The sequence below is a fragment of the Cervus elaphus genome, chromosome 9, assembly GCF_910594005.1.
Source record: "Cervus elaphus chromosome 9, mCerEla1.1, whole genome shotgun sequence".
NCBI lineage: Eukaryota > Metazoa > Chordata > Mammalia > Artiodactyla > Cervidae > Cervus > Cervus elaphus.
Genome location: NC_057823.1, coordinates 62,287,526 through 62,305,052, shown reverse-complemented (window position 1 = coordinate 62,305,052; position 17,527 = coordinate 62,287,526). Strand labels below are relative to the sequence as shown.

General features: G+C 43.1%; 1 protein-coding gene across 1 annotated transcript in view; it reads left to right on the top strand.

Annotated features, from left to right (window-relative positions):
• PDE6A (phosphodiesterase 6A) overlaps positions 1 to 17,527 on the top strand; it is a 74,646-nt gene that overhangs the window by 54,988 nt on the left and 2,131 nt on the right. Inside the window, exons 18-20 of the mRNA XM_043913260.1 lie at positions 14,535 to 14,598; positions 14,864 to 14,938; positions 15,618 to 15,701. Coding sequence (XP_043769195.1) covers positions 14,535 to 14,598; positions 14,864 to 14,938; positions 15,618 to 15,701 — 223 coding nt within the window. The remainder of the gene's footprint in view (positions 1 to 14,534; positions 14,599 to 14,863; positions 14,939 to 15,617; positions 15,702 to 17,527) is intronic.

The window sequence follows — 17,527 nt, the reverse complement described above, 5'->3', positions numbered from 1 at the left end:
TCAGGGGGGACCAGGTTAAATACATTATATTATTTTCACACAGTGTGGTGTCATGCATTTTACAAAGACGACATGAAAGGTTTCACAAAAAAAATAAAGCCAGAGGCAAGACTTCTTGAATCATTGTAAAAGCCAAGGTAGTCTTAAGCAGAAGTCTTCAGACCCCACACATAGCCCTTGCAAAGCCTTCCAAGACAAACACAGGCTTGGATGGCCTCAAGGGAATCCGTGTTTTCTCTCTTTACATCATCTTCCGGAGAAAGCACAGTAGTTGAGGCACGGTCAGTTCCTCACTCTTATCCCCTGTGACAAAATAAAGGCAAACTTGCCCTTTCTTGAAGTCTATAGTGTGAAGACCCCTGGGGCATCAAACAGAGGGACAATAAATACTGGTGTTTTCAAAGCTCCTTTTAATCATGGCGTTATAAACCCAAGGGACGGCTTTGGACCTTCCCTGTCTTATACATTTATTTTGTTAGGGCGTTAGAAGTGGAGAGCTTTGTCCTTTGATTGTACAGTGGGGCAGCAGGAGCTGAACATCCTCTTCCTTCAGAGAATGAACCACATTCTCTGCTGTCAGGGATGTGCGATGGCCCCCTGCCATCAGGGCCATCAAAAAGGTAGCAGTACTTGATTTCATCCATGCTTCTGTCTGTCTATCTGTCAATCTATCTAGTCTACCTACATACCTATCCATCTATCTATGAATACCTCTGCCTTTCTCAGAATTAAGAATAAAAAATTAGGTGGGTGTCAGCAGAATGCATTCTTTTTTTTTTTTTTTTTAGCAGAATGCATTCTAATAACATGCTTATATGAAATGAAAAACAAGGTTCAGATTCTTTCTGAAACAGGTCTTATTTGCAGGCTTTTGTTGACAATAAAAAACTGGAATTTCCAATTATGTTACATGGCAGACATTTCCAGAAATAAACGAATCAAACTTGAAGGTTCAAAGTTTTGATGAAAATATAGCTAAATGTTGTGATAAGATAAAAGCACTTTATAAAAAATACAGCACTGGGAGGGGGAGGGATAAATTGGGAGTTTGGGATGACATATATACACTACTATATTTAAAATAGATAACCAATAAGGGCATACTGTACCACACAAGGAACTCTGCTCACTATTCTGTAATAGCTAAATGGGAAAAGAATTTGAAAAAAGAATAGATACATGTATAACTGAATCACTTGCTGTACACTTGAAGCTAATGCAACATTGTTAATCAAATTGCTCCAATATAAAAAAAAAAGTCAAAAAATATAAAACTGGAAGATATATTAAAATGAATAGTGTTTTAATTGACCTAACATATTCTGAGTATCTTGGGTTAACCAAAGTACCACACAGAAAGTGTCTGGGGTACAATTAATAGTCATATGAGGAATCTTAGTCAAATCTTTATGGCACATTTCCCAGAAACTGAGGAAGTGAATGACTCTAATGTTTGCTTTAGACAAATTTAAAGGAGAATCTGATTAAACTGTCAACTGATAATGTGGAAGAATTTAAAGAATGGAATGATGTTGTAACAAAACTTTTTCCATTCCCAGGGTTTCTGATTGTTGCATCTAATTTGTCTTGCCGTATGAAATATTCACTAACTCATTTTTGGCCACGTCACATGGCTTATGGGATCTTAGTTCCCCGACCAGGGATTGAACTCTCGCCTTGGCAGTGAAAGCTCGGAGTTCTAACCACCAGACTGCCAGGGAATTCCCCATGCATTAACTGATTTAAAAAAAAAAAAGTCCCATCCTCTCTATCAATAGATGAACGCCCAAAAATATTTGCGTTTTTAATAATTTCTAAAAAATAGGTAATATGTTTTATTGTATTGGTTAATCATGTAATAACAGTAATTCAATCCAGAAGAAACATTTTCTATACTTGGAGATCTATGGTCAAAGACAACAATATTTAGTTACATATTTCAATAAATAGATGTATTTGGTTAAAAATCAGTATTAAAAAGTGATCAACACATTCCATATATATATTCAAATACCTGTAATATATATACAGTTATACACATATATAGATACACATACACACACACACACATATGTAAAACCTTAGGATAAACTCTGTAGGGGAAGTTAACTGGAAATACATGTTTATGGAGAAAAAAAGAATGCAAAGTTCCATACTTTATTTTTTAATTGAAGCATAGTTGATGTACAATATTATGTAACTTTTAGATGTGTAATGTGGTGATTCACAATTTTTAAAGGTTATACTCCATTTATAGTTATTATAAAATATTGGCTATATTCTGTGTTGTACAATACATCCATGTAGCTTATTTTATACATAGTAGTTTGTATCTCTTGATTTCTTATATCGTTATTCCCCACTTCCCTCTCCCTACTGGTAACCACTGTATCTCCAGTTTGTCCTTCTTATCTGTGAGTCTGCTGCTGCTTCTTTTATCATGTTCACTAGTTTGTTGTATTTTTTAGATTCCATGTTTAAATGACATCATATTGTATTTGCCTTTCTCTGACTGATTTCACTTAGCATAATAACATCCAAGTCAATCTATGTTGCTGCAAATACAAAATTTCATTCTTTTTTATAACTGGATATTACTCCATTGGATGTATGGAGTACACCACATCTTTATCCCTTCATCTGTTGACAGGCACTTAGGTTGCTTCAAAATCTTGACAACTGTAAACAGTGCTGCCAAGAACATTGGGATGCATGTATCTTTTTGAATTAGTGTTTTTTTTCCCCAGATATATAACCAGGAGTGGAATTTCTGGGTCATATGGTAGTTCTGTTTTTAGCTTTATGAGAAACTGTCATACTGTTTTCCACAATGGCTGAACCAATTTACATTCCCACCAACAGTGTATAAAAGTTCCCTTTTCTCCACACTCTCATCAGCATTTATTTTATTATTTTTATGATGATGGTCTTTCTGACAAGTGTGAGGTGATCTCTCATTGTGATTTTGATTTGCATTTCCCTGATGATTAGCAATGTTAAGCATCTTTCCATGTTCCTATTGGTAATCTGCATTTCCTCTTTGGAAAAATGTCTATTCAGTTCTTCTGCCCATCTTTTAATCAAATTGTTTGCCTTTTTGTTTTTAGGCTGTTTTTTTGAAATTGTAGGAGTAGTTTATATTTTTGTATATTAAACTCCTTATTGGACATATCAATTGCAAATATTTTTTCTCATTCTATGGGTTGAATCTTTGGTTTGTCAATGGTTTCCTTTGCTGTGAAAAAGCTTTTCAGTTTAATTAGGTCCCATTTGTTTATTTTTGCTTTTACTTCCTTTGCTTCAGAAGACAGATTCAAAAAAATATTGGAACAATTTATGTCAAAGAGTGTTCTGCCTACCTTGTCCTCTAGGAGATTTATGGTTTCTGGTCTTAGGTTTGTATGTGCATGCTAAGTCGCTTCAGTAGTATCTGACTCTTTGTGACTCTGTGGATTGTAGCCTACCAGGCTCCCTTGTCCATGGGATTCTCTAGGCAATGTCTCTTATATCTCCTGCATTGGCAAGCAGGTTCTTTACCACTAGCACCACCTGGGAAGCCTTTAAAACTCCAGAATCTTAAAGAAAAGCTGGTTCATTTGTTTTTAAATGGATGGTACACTGACGGTTGGTATGAAAATGCTATGTTATTTAGATTTCTTTATATTTAAAGAATAATGCAACCATTTTAATAGTCAAGATGTCAACTTAAAAATGTACAAGAAGGTAAACATTTTTCAGAATTCTTCTGGTAGGCACTCAGTGAAAAATGTTTGAAGATCTATAAAGTAGAGTTCTCAGCCTTAACACTATTGACATTTGGGAGCAATAACTGTAATAGGGGCTGTCCTGTGCATTTTAAGATGTTTAACATCATCCCTGGTTTCTACTCAATAGATCCCAGTAGCAACCCCTCCTCCCCAGTTGTGACAAGCAGAACTATCTCTAGACATGGCCAAATATCCCCTGGGAGCAAAAGTGGCACCTGGTTGAAAAGCACTGTTGTGAAGCAGTCTTGGGGCTGGTCCATCTACTAGGTGATTAGACACATAATTAGAGCTACTACACACCCGGGTATAGTGTACCTGTTACACACTTGGGGCTTCAGCTCCAGAGGGTCTGGTCTCATCTCTCTCACTTACTGGTGGTTGACCTTGAGCAAGTAACTTCACTTCTCTGTGCCTGTTTCCTCATCTGCTCAAGGAGAGTAATGGTAGTATCTACCTTATGGATTATCACAGGGGCTGAGCTGGGACACATGGAGTGCTGTGATGCATTGCTCATGGCAGGCGTGGTGTCAGGCTCTTCCTGTGATATAAAGAGATGTATGTATTTTGGCCTTTGTCCCCATTTCCCAACACAGAGCTCTAAAACCCTTGATAGCGATATGAGTCATAGACTTGATAGGAGTGTCTTTGGTTCCAAGGGTTTCCCTGGTAGCTCAGCTGGTAAAGAATCCACCTGCAATGCAGGAGACCCCAGTTCAATTCCTAGGTTGGGAAGATCCACTGGCGAAGGAATAGCCCACCCATTCCAGTATTCTTGGGCTTCCCTGGTGGCACAGCTGGTAAAGAATCTGCCTGTAATACGGGAGATTTGGGCTCAATCCCTGGGTTGGGAAGATCCCCTGGAGAAGGGAAAGGCTACCCACTCAAGTATTTTGGCCTAGAGAATTCCATGGACTATACAGTCCACGGGGTCACAAAGAGTCGGACACAACTGGGCCACTTTCACTTTCTTTTGGCTCTAATGAGGCAACTCTTGGTGGAACCCTAGAGGGCTTCAGGGTGGGTGCTGATCACTAGAAAGACAAAGATTTCATTAGAAGCTTGGAACTTTCAGCTCCAGCCCAACCTCTGGGGAGGGGAAGAGGACTGAAGACTGAGTCAGTCAGTGGCCAATGATTCAATAAATCATGTTTATGGGGCAAAATCTCCATAAAAACCTCTGAAAAACAGTTCAAAGAGCCACTAGGTCAGTGAACGCATCGACATGCTGGGAGGGTGACATGTCTGAAAAGAGTGTGGAAGCTCTGTAGGCACTCCCAACCCCATACCTTGTCTGGTGCATCTCTTCCATTTGGCTATTCCTAAGTTACATCCTATATGGTAAACTGGCAAACAGAAGAGTTTTCCAAAGTTTTATGAGTTGTCCAAACAAGTTTTTGAACCTGGGGTTCGTGAGAACCCCTTGCCTCTATAGTCAAGTCAGAGGTGTGGTAGCCTGAGGCTCTGATACTTGCAACTGACTTCCATGGTGAGGGCAGTCTTGTTGGACTGAGACCTCCAACCTGCAAAGTCTGACGCTAGTCAAGTGTTAAAAGTGAATTATATTGAATTGAATTGAATCAGAGGACACCCAGTTGGTGACAGAATTGGTTGTTTTGAGGAAAAAACCCAACACTTGCCTCCTCTGCTCTGATTATCTTGGAGTGCTCCGGTCAGTAAGCTTCATCTTATTTGAGGTCCACACCTCAACCCTTGAGTTATCTTTTTTTTTTTCCTCCTCATCCTGAGGTATGTGGGATCTTAGTTCCCTGATCAGGGATCAAACCCATGCCTTTTGCAGTGGAAGTCCCTGTGGAGTCCTAAGCACTGGACCACTAGGGAAGTCCCAACCACATTTGCGAGTCTCCTGCTTTGCTATCTCTTGGGTCACCCTAATTCAGTGTGCTTACTGTAGGACCAGGATGTTACAGTACCTTCAGAATCAGGGCGTGACTTCCACTTGTCGTTAAATCCTTTCAGTCTCCACCTAATTGCAGGTTTCACACCTGGTAATATGACAGACCATGCCCTGGATGGCTTAGAGATCCTCCATGGCTAGAGCGTGAGGCCTGCCACCGGCCATGAGCTAAGAATGGCAATTACCTTTTTAATGGCTGGGGGAAAAAAATCAAAAGAATAATCAGTTCAGTTCAGTCTCTCAGTCGTGTCCAACTCTTTGTGACCCCATGGACTGCAGCATGCTAGGCCTTCCTCTCCATCACCAACTCCTAGAGTTTACTCAAACTCATATCCATTGAGTTGGTGATGCCATCCAACCATCTCCTCCTCTGTCGTCCCCTTCTCCTCCCACCTTCAATCTTTCCCAGCATCGGGGTCTTTTCCAATGAGTCAGTTCTTCGCATGAGGTGGCCAAAGTATTGGAGTTTCAGCTTCAGCATCAGTCCTTCCAATGAATATTCAAGACTGATTTCCTTTAGGATGGACTGGTTGGATCTCCTTGAAGTCCAAAGGACTCTCAAGAGTCTTCTCCAACACCACAGTTCAAAAGTATCAATTCTTCGGCGCTCAGTTTTCTTTATAGTCCAACACTCACATCCATACATGACCAATGGAAAAACAATAGCCTTAACTAGACAGACTTTTGCTGGCAAAGTAATGTCTCTGCTTTTTAATATGCTGTCTAGGTTGGTCATAACTTTTCCAAGGAGTAAGCGTCTTTTAATTTCATGGCTGCAGTCACCATCGACACTGATTTTGCAGCCCCAAAAAATAAACTCTGTCACTGACTCCCCATCTATTTGCCATGAAGTAATGGGACCAGATGCCATGATCTTAGTTTTCTGAATGTTGAGCTTTAAGCCAACTTTTTCACTCTCCTCTTTCACTTTCATCAAGAGGCTCTTAAGTTCTTCAATTTCTGCTATAAGGGTGGTGTCATCTGCATATCTGAGGTTATTGATATTTCTCCTGGCAATCTTGATTCCAACTTGTGCTTCATGCAGCCCAGAATTTCTCATGATGTACTCTTTAAATAAGCAGGGTGAAAATATACAGCCTTGATGTACTCCTTTCCCCATTTGGAACAAGTCTGTAGTTCCAAGTCCAGTTCTAACTATTGCTTCCTGACATGCATACAGATTTCTTAAGAAGCAGGTCAGCATCAGGCAGGTCTGGTATTCTCATCTCTTGAAGAACTTTCCACAATTTGTGGTGATCCACACAGTCAAAGGCTTTGGCATAGTCAATAAAGCAGAAATAGATGTTTTTCTGGAATTCTCTTGCTTGTTTGATGATCTGTCGGTTGGCAATTTGATCTCTGGTTCCTCTGCCTTTTCTAAAACCAGCTTGAACATCTGGAAGTTCACAGTTCACATACTATTGAAGCCTGGCTTGGAGAATTTTAAGCATTACTTTACTACTGTGTGAGATGAGTGCAATTGTGCAGTAGTTTGAGCATTCTTTGGCATTGCCTTTCTTTGGGATTGGAATGAAAACTGACCTTTTCCAGTCCTGTGGCCACTGCTGAGTTTTCCAAATTTGCTGGCATATTGAGTGCAGCACTTTCACAGCATCATCTTTTAGGATTTGAAATAACTGGAATCCATCACCTCCACTAGCTTTGTTCATAGTGATGCTTCCTAAGGCCCACTTGACTTCACATTCCAGGGTGTCTGGCTCTAGGTGAGTGATCATACCATCGTGATTATCTAGGTCATGAAGATCTTTTTTGTACAGTTTTTCTGTGTATTCTTGCCACCTCTTTCTTAATATCTTCTGCTTCTGTTAGGTCCCTACCATTTCTGTCCTTTATTGTGCCCATCTTTGCATGAAATGTTCCTTTGGTATCTCTAATTTTCTTGAAGAGATCTCTAGTCTTTCCCATTCTATTGTTTTCCTCTATTTCTTTGCACTGATCACTGAGGAAGGCTTTCTTATCTCTCCTTGCTATTCTTTGGAACTCTGCATTTAAATGGGAATATCTTTCCTTTTCTCCTTTGCTTTACGCTTCTCTTCTTTTCACAATTATTTGTAATGCCTCCTCAGACAGCCATTTTGCCTGTTTGCATTTCTTTTTCTTGGGGATGGTCTTGATCCCTGTCTCCTGTACAGTGTCATGAACTTCCATCCATAGTTCATCAGGCACTCTATCATATCTAATCCCTTGAATCTATTTCTCACTTTCACTGTATAATTGTAAGGGATTTGATTTAGGTCATACCTGAATGGTCTAGTTGTTTTCCCTACTTTCTTCAATTTAAGTCTGAATTTGGCAATAAGGAGTTCAAGATCTGAGCCACAGTCAGCTCCTGGTCTTGTTTTTGCTGACTGTATAGAGCTTCTCCATCTTTGGCTGCAAAGAATTAATCAATCTGATTTCGGTATTGACCATCTGGTGATGTCCATGTGTAGAGTCTTCTCTTGTGTTGTTGGAAGAGGGTGTTTGCTATGACCAGTGTGTTCTCTTGGCAGAACTCAGTTAGCCTTTGCCCTGCTTCATTCTGTACTCCAAGGCCAAATTTGCCTGTTACTCCAAGTGTTTCTTGACTTCCTACTTTTGCATTCCAGTCCCCTATAATGAAAAGGACATCTTTTTTGGGTGTTAGTTCTAGAAGGTCTTGTAGGTCTTCATAGAACCATTCAACTTCAGCTTCTTCAGCATTACTGGTCAGGGCATAGACTTGGATTATCATGATATTGAATGATTTGCCTTGGAAACGAACAGAGATCATTCTGTCATTTTTGAGATGGCATCCAAGTACTGCATTTCGGACTCTTTTGTTGACTATGATGCTACTCCATTTCTTCTAAGGAATTCTTGCCCACAGTAGTAAATATAATGGTCATCTGAGTGAAATTCACCCATTCCAGTTCATTTTAGTTCGCTCATTCCTAAAATGTCGATGTTCACTCTTGCCATCTCCTGTTTGACCACTTCCAATTTGCCTTGATTCATGGACCTAACATTCCAAGGTTCCTATGCAATATTGCTCTTTACAGCATCGGACTTTACTTCCATCACCAGTCACATCCACAACTGGGTGTTGCTTTTGCTTTGGCCTCGTCTCTTCTTTCTTTCTGGAGTTATTTCTCCAATGATCTCCAGTAGCATATTGCACACCTAACGACCTGGGGAGTTCATCTTTCAGTGTCCTATCTTTTTGCCTTTTCATACTGTTCATGGGGTTCTCAAGGCAAGAATACTACAGTGGTTTGCATTCCCGTCTCCAGTGGATCACATTTTGTTAGAACCCTCCACCATGACCCATCCATCTTGGGTGGCCCTACACGGCATGGCTCATAGTTTCATTGAGTTAGACAAGGCTGTGGTCCATGTGATCAGATTGGTTAGTTTTCTGTGATTGTGGTTTTCATGCTGTCTGCCCTCTGATAGAGAAAGATAAGAGGCTTATGGAAGCTTCCTGATGGTAGAGACTGACTAAGGGGGAAACTGGGTCTTGTTCTGATGGGCATGGCCATGCTCAGTAAATCTTTAATCCAATTTTCTGTTCATGGGTGGAGTTGTGTTCCCTCACTGCTATTTACCTGGGTCCAAACTATGGTGGCATCTAGTCAAGGCTATGGTTTTTCCAATGGTCATGTATGGATGTGAGAGTTGGACTATGAAGAAAGCTGAGTGCCGAAAAATTGATGCTTTTTCACTGTGGTGTTGGAGAAGACTCTTGAGAGTCCCTTGGACTGCAAAGAGATCCAACCAGTCCATCCTAAAGGAGATTAGTCCTGGGTGTTCATTGGAAGGACTGATGCTGAAGCTGTAACTCCAGTACTTTGGCCACCTCATGAAAAGAGTTGACTCATTGGAAAAGACCCTGATGCTGGGAGGGATTGGGGACAGGAGGAGAAGGGGACAACAGAGGACGAGATGGTTGGATGGCATCACTGACTCGATGGACATGAGTCTGAGTAAACTCCGGGAGTTGGTGATGGACAGGGAGGCCTAGCATGCTGTGATTCATGGGATCGCAAAGAGTCGGACACGACTGAGTGACCAAACTGAACTGACTGAACTGAAACTATGGTGGAGGTAATGAAGATAATGGCAAATAATATTTCCTGATAAATAGAAATTATATGAATTCCAATTTTAGTACCCATAGATTGATTTTAATAAAGGGCCACATTATGACATTTGTGGGTGGGTCATAGGTACTTTTGCCTTAATGGCTTCTTCCTCCATTTAAATAAATAAAAATCATATTTCATGACTGTTAATATAAATGCAAATATAATCCAGGTTTAACTCATTATTCATATATTCACTATTACTATTTTTTTTTTAAAGAAACTAAAATTTAAATATTTTCACAAGTTCCTAAAACCATCCTGAACCCTACTTAGGCACTGCCTTAGAGATAAGTGACCCTGTCATTTTCTTTTTTTGTTTTTAACTCAGCAGCTCATCCTCCCCTTCCCCATTCATCCAACCATCTAGAAATGAATGTTAAGAATTTAGAATCTGCCCACACTCTGTCTGTGGAGTGTTTTCCTCCCATGGCCACTCTTGCCTTTTGAGACAGACCACATTCTGTCAATGGAATGTGTACCTCAGTCCTAAGTCCTCAGCAATCTGTCTGGGGCCTGGCATGCAGTGAGCACTCAGCAAAGGTGTTCTGGGTGAGTTAACAACCTCCAACTCGCCCCAAGCCCCAGTCCACGAAGCCCAGGCCTCAGCAGCACCTTTCTGGTGCACCAACTGATCTTATCTGTGGCTGCTTTCCCATTGTGATGATGAAACTGAGTAATGCAATCGAGTCCACATGCTCTGCAAAACCTAAAATATTTGCTATCTGGCCCTTTACAGAAAAATTTGGTGCCTCCTGGTCTCATGTTTTACAAATGAAAAAAATGAGGCTCAGAGAGACAAAGTGACTTGCCTAGTGTTGCATGGGCATTCGTGGAACATCAACCAGGTCACCCTATCCTCCTCCCATACACCCACAGCTTTTCTTGGCTCCCTTCAAACTTCCCCTGCAGGCTACCCACTTCAGACCAAGGGTAATTCCAGGAAGAGTCTGAATGCCTCATAAGGGTGCCTGGGATGCTTCCACAGTCAAGCTTCGAGCCAAGGGTCAAGAAGAAGCACTGCTGAGCATCCCAGCTGAGCAGAAATAATGTTTGCTTTGGGCCTGGTGGGCAGGAGCCCATCCTGGTGATTAATATGATGCGGGTGATAGTGATGAAGATAAGGACCATGGTAGCACTTATAAAATCATCTTATGTGTTGGTCACAGTAACCCCTAGGACAGATATATTGCATTGAGCTCATGAAATTGCTGACTTTCAACTGTTTTTTGTTTTTTTAAACTTTTTTATATATAGCTGATGAAAAATGGTGTAATAGTTTCAGGTGAACTGCAAAGGGACTCAGCCATACATATACATGTATCCATTCTCCCTCAAACTCCCATCCAGGCTGCCACATAACATTGAGCAGAGTTCCATGTGGTATATATTAATAGTAGGTCCTTGTTGGTTATCCATTTTAAATACAGCAGGATGTACATATCCATCCCAAACTCCTTAACTATCCTGTTCCCCATCCTTCCCCCTGGGAACCATATGTTTGCTAAGTCTACTAGTCTCTGTTTTTTAAGTTCATTTGTATCATTTCTGTTTAGATTACACATATAAGGAATGCCATATGATATTTCTCCTTCTCTGACTTACTTTCCTCAGTATGACAATCTCTAGGTCATCCATGTTGCTGCAATTGACTGTTTCTGACCCACAAAATCAGAATTTTGTACGACCAAACCTAATGTGACTATCTCATTTCACCAACGATCAGAGAGAGCCTCAAAGACATAAGTCACTTGTCCCGGACATGACAACTAAAGACAAGAGCAAGGATCTAATTGCTCAGTCTGACTCCAAAGACTTGCACTGAATTTCATACTATTCAACTTCACCCCCTCCGACTGATGACTCCCACCCACCTTGAGGATAAGGTTCAGATTTCTCCACAAGTCTTCAGGACTTTTCCTCTCTTCTCCATAATAACCACGATGTCCTCTTTCATCCTGACACTACCGTCTTCCTCACTCTGCATGTCTAATCTATCCCCAAGCCGTGCTGAGTTTATTTTTAAATGCCTTGTCTGTCTGGATACTTCATTTTATTGCCACATCCATCTCTTGTCTGGACCCTTCAATGGCTTCCTAACTGGGCTCCTGAGACCTCATTACTGAAGCCACTGTGTTGTTCTCTGCAAAATGCAAATATGACCCCTCCCCTACTCTTCAGTGACTCTTCCTGTTGCTTAGTATGAAAATGTCCCCTCACCTGGGCTCTGGGTCTACCCTGCTCATCTTGGGTCCCCTCTCAACCCCTCTTCCATCTACTCCCCGAGCCCCTCCTTGCTTCCAGGCTTCCTTCCACCAAGGCCTTTGCACTAGATGTTCTCTCTGCCTAGAATGTGTTTCCCCTCTGCTCCTTACATGACTCCCCGCAGTCCTCTCTGGGTTCCTAATGCCTAGCATAGCATCTTGGTCAAGGAACACCTAAGGCCACGGTGCTGAAGTGAATGTAATGCCTTGTCTTTAGGACACGAAGCTTGGGGTTGCCTTTCTGGTGTCCAAGTGTCCCCCACCCCCAGCGCCCATCCCATGCACCTACCAAATATCTATCTATAAAGCACTTAGGTGTTTCCCTAATTGCTGGGAGTAATTGTCACACGCTTTCTTCAGCCAGGGAAAGTAAACATCCAGAACTCTCCTGAATCCACTCACAATGTGGACACTGACAGGTAACAAGGAATCAGTGACTCCTGGATGCGCAACCAAGTGTTAATTTGCTTAATGTGTTTGACAGTAAATGTAGCATGTTGACAACACTTAACATTAAGTATCAGGCATGTGTTTTGATGTTATTACAAGGAATAAATGGTTTTCTATGGGACTTCTTTGTAGCTCATATGGTAAAGAATCTGCCTGTAATGCAGGAGACCCAGGTTCGATCACCGGGTCAGGAAGATCCCCTAGAGAAGGGAATGGCAACCCACTCCAGTATTCTTGCCTGGAGAATCCCATGAACAGAGGAATCTGGTGGGCTACAGTCCATGGGGTTGCAAAGAGTCGGACACAATTGCACGACTAACACTACCACTAAATGTGTTTTTAAGAAGATGTAGGCACTCCTGAAAGCTTATTTACTTAAAGAATTTTTTGAGTTTTTGAGGGTTTACTTAAGGATAGTTAAACTTGTTAATATTTCATAACTCTTAAGGCCTCCCAGGCCAGCTTATGTAACCTATGCCAGATATAGCTGGTTAACTGTAAAATCATCCAAGTGCTAGTTAGGTTCAGAGCCCCAAGCTTCTCCAACTATCCCCCACAGTCCCTGCCCGTCCTCTCACCAAGTGCGGTTGACTCTACCACATGGGGTTGATCCCATGCTCTCCCAGCCAGGAAGTTCAGGCCCTCCTGCAGTCCTTCCTAAACTGCTGCAGCATCTCTCCTCCCTTCCTTCCTCCCTCCCTCTCTCTGCTCTGTCCTACAGGTGCTACCAAGCAACTCTGATGAGGTCATGATCTGACCCTGAAATGTCAATGCACTCCCTGCTTATTGGATACACCTGCACTCCCCAGCATGGGATTAGCACCCACAGCACATGACCCTGGATTCCCATCCCAGACTTCATGCCACTGTGCCCCATCTGTGAAACACCTTATTAAATTCCCTCCTCTTGCTTCAATTCTTTTCACATGTCCCTTCCCTTTCTGTCTTATGTCATACCTACCTATGTAACAATACCTGTCTTACCTTCCTTTTACTGTGAAAGTCCTTTAAGAGTTTACCTTTTAATCCTTTTTTTCTTTCCTCAGTCTGTTCCTCTACTTCTTAACATATGGCTTCCTCACAATGACCAGGGTTGTCCTCCTTTCATCATGCATTACCTGATGGGGCAAAAAGTAGTTCTCAGGAGAGAAGCAAAAAGATCTTAGATAATACTGTGATCTGTGGCCCTCCAGAGGTACAGTATGTCTGTGTTATTAAAATTTCATGGTGAGGTGGTTATAGGAAAGATGTATAAAAAGGTTCTTTGACAATAGATCAGGGAGGATGAAGAGAAAAAAGGTTGAGAAATACTGTTCCATTCTAGTCAGAAGGAACTCTGAGGGTGTGATGAGATTTAAATGAAATTGATATTTATAAAATGCCTAGAACAGTGTGGGGCACATAATGTATAGAAATCCAATATAAGTTCCTGATAATTGCCAGTTTATTGTGCACGTGGGCTTCTCTGGTGGCTCAGACAGTAAAGAATCTGCCTGCAATGCAGGAGACTCCAGTTTGATCCCTGGATTGGGAAGATCCCCTGGAGAAGGGAATGTCAACCCACTCCAGTATTCTTGCCTGGAAAATTCCATGGACAGAGGAGCCTGGCAGGCTACAGTCCATGGGGTCACAAACAGACACGACTGACTAACACACACAAATTGTGCACATAACATATCTAGGCACCATGCTAAGATTTTTACACACATTATCTCATTGAATCTTGCACCCACTCCATGAAGAAAGTACCAGTATTATTACAGACAAGGAAACTGCGGCACAGAGAACTTAGTTTAATTGCTTAATGCCAAACTCCTAATAACTGACAAAGGCAGGATTTAAATCTGTTTGACTTCAAAACCTGACCTTCAGATGCAGTTGGGCAATGACACCTCTGCTCACAATGGGATGAGGCCACCTACTAGTAGGGGCAGAAAAAGGAGAGATAGATGGAATCAACCAGATATACAGCACTCCCTGCCTCCAGACTGATGGATGGTGTCCTTGTGTGCAGGGCCATGATGATGACCGCCTGTGATCTCTCAGCCATCACCAAGCCTTGGGAGGTGCAGAGCAAGGTATGCACTCCTCCAGTCCTGAGAGGAGGAGAATCCCAGTCCTGGTGACAGCAGCTAATGCAGTTTGGATTCTCTAGCTGCTGAGGCAGCCGACTGCTCCATCATCCTCTGGCAAGATGTGACAATCCCTTGTGATGACATAAAGTGGGATGGTAGGGCAGGAGTGGGGTGTATTTGCTGAGCTGGAAACTCAAGTGGGATGGGAGCAGGGGCAGGAGGACTGGGGCTGGGACCTGACTCCATGGAGGGTGTCTGCCTGCTGCAGGTGGCTCTGCTGGTTGCTGCTGAATTCTGGGAACAAGGTGACCTGGAGCGCACGGTGCTGCAACAGAATCCCATTGTGAGTAGAGAAGGGACCTCAGCCTGATACTGGGCGTGTGATCTTGTTTTGGTGGACAGCAGTGACCTGGCCATGATGGAGAGATGTGTCCCTTCATCCTTGACCCACAGATGTGTGACCTTACCACAGAGATGACCTTCCCCTAATGCAGTGGTTCTCAAAGTGTGTTCCCTGGAGACCACCATCAACCTTGTTACCTGGGTACACATTAGAGATGCAAATCCACAGACCACTCCACCCCCTCACCAACCACCTCCCCTACCCGTGCACATCCTGGACCTACCTGGACAGAAACTCTAGGGGTGGGCCCAGCAACATGCTCCCTCCTAAAGTTTGGAGACCCTGTTCTAAGGTGTATCCTTGGCTCAGTCAGCTCAGCAGAGATTGACAAGTGGCCAAAACTTAGATTTCCCTTTCAGTCCTGACAGTCTAGAAGTCTACCTCCCATAGCTCTGTGCTAACAGCACAGACCAGGCAAGGGGAAGACCTGTCCAGCTGTGAATCTATCAGTGTTGAAAGGAAACTTGGCTGGAATGGTCCACTGGCTCCCCACCAGACTCAGGGAGACCAGTGAAAGGGTTTTTGTTTTGGAAGAATGTTTCCCTTCATAGGTAGGATGGGCCCCCTGCTGCATCAGCCCAGGAGAGGCCCAGTGCAGTTAACTCTCTCTCCCTGACAGCCCATGATGGACAGAAACAAGGCGGATGAACTGCCTAAGCTTCAGGTCGGCTTTATCGACTTTGTTTGCACCTTTGTCTACAAGGTAGGTCCTTCGCTTTCTCAGGCCCAACAAAATGTCTCTGATGAGCCTGGGATTCCCAAATGATATCAGGAATAAAAAATCCTGGCAAGTGACCTATGAGTGCTACTTTACAAAGTGCATCTCACCTCCAGTGGCATTTGGTTGTCAGGACAGCCCTGAAAGAGCTTCTGCAACTTTTCACCCAGGCCAGAGCCTGGAACTTCATACATCCTAAGTGAAAGTTTCTCAGTCGTGTCAGACCCTTTGCAACCCCATGGACTATACAGTCCATGGAATTCTCCAGGCCAGAATACTCAAGTGGGTAGCCTTTCGCTTCTCCAGGGGATCTTACCAACCCAGGGATCTAGGTCTCCCACATTGCAGGCAGATTCTTTACCAGATGAGCCACAAGGGAAACCCAAGAATACTGGAGTGGGTAGTCTATCCCTTCTCCAGTGGATCTTCCTGACCCAGAAATCGAACTGGGGTCTCCTGCATTGCAGGTGGATTCTTTACCAACTGAGCTATCAGGGAAGCCCAGAGTTGCTCAGTAAATAATTGTGGGTCAAATGACATATCATGTTTTCAGGCAGAGAAATGGGGAGCATAGCAGGTACGTGTCCAGTTAACTTCCCCAGCTGGCGGGAATATGACAGGTTACAGTTAACTTAATTGTCGAAAGATACTCTGAATTTTCTCTTTGAGTTCTGGCTCAATGTTAAAGTCTCCCTCTTGAGAAACCCACCATGCCCCTATCCATATTATCTGTGCCACCATCCACCTCCCATTGGTTATTTTTATTTTGGCTATGTTGCAAGAGGAGACAGATGTCAAAGAGGAGAAATGACAGGGCCAGGACACAGCATCAGAGCAGGGAGCCTGACCCTATATTTGAGGGCTCTTTCTGCTACGTGAGGGCTTTCCTGATAAACTCGTTGGTAAAGAATCCACCTGCAATACAGGAGACCCCGGTTCGATTCCTGGGTCAGGAAGATCCACTGGAGAAGGGATAGGCTACCACTCCAGTGTTCTTGGGCTTCCCTTGTGGCTCAGCTGGTAAAGAATCCACCTGCAATGCTGGAGACCTGGGTCTGATCTGTGGGTTGGGAAGATCCCCTGGAGAAGGGAAAGGCTACCCACTAAAGTATTCTGGCCTGGAGAATTCCATAGACTGCATAGGCCATGGGGGTCACAAAGAGTCAGACAGGACTAAGCGACTTTCACTTTCACTTGAGCTGCAGCCCTTCTGCCTGCAGGGGGCGCACGAGTGCATCTCTGATATAACACAGACTAACCAGGATACTGCAAGCAACAGGGCAGGGTAGCTGATGCTCTCTGTGATCATCAGTAATATACAAAACAATGGGGACTGGTCTAAGAGCTTTACGTACATTATCACAGCAACTCCATGAGGTACCGTCCCAATTTCAAGGGGACCTGCCTAGGGTCACACGGCTGGTGGCACAATTGATCTGAGCACAGCTAGCTCTGGCTGAACTCTGCAGTGGACCCTGGATGTGCCATTCTGACCTTATGCAAATCTCTGCCCATCTGCATCTCCATTTCTTCCCCTAAAAATCTAGGAGTGAGGAGTCTCATTGTCCCACCTGGCAGGAGTTTTCTGAGGACCAAAGGAGACACAGTGCATCGTAACCTGTCATGTGCTGTGCTCAAAGGCATCATTTTTATTCTAGGGCTAAGAGACCTTCAGAATCCTCTTCGCATCCTGATCTCCTTCAGCAAATACTGACTGAGTGTCTTTGTGCCCCAAACCCTGTACTGGGCCAAGGTCACCCCAGTGAACGAGCAGAGATGTGCCTGCCTCCCCAATGCACAGCTCTGGAGGC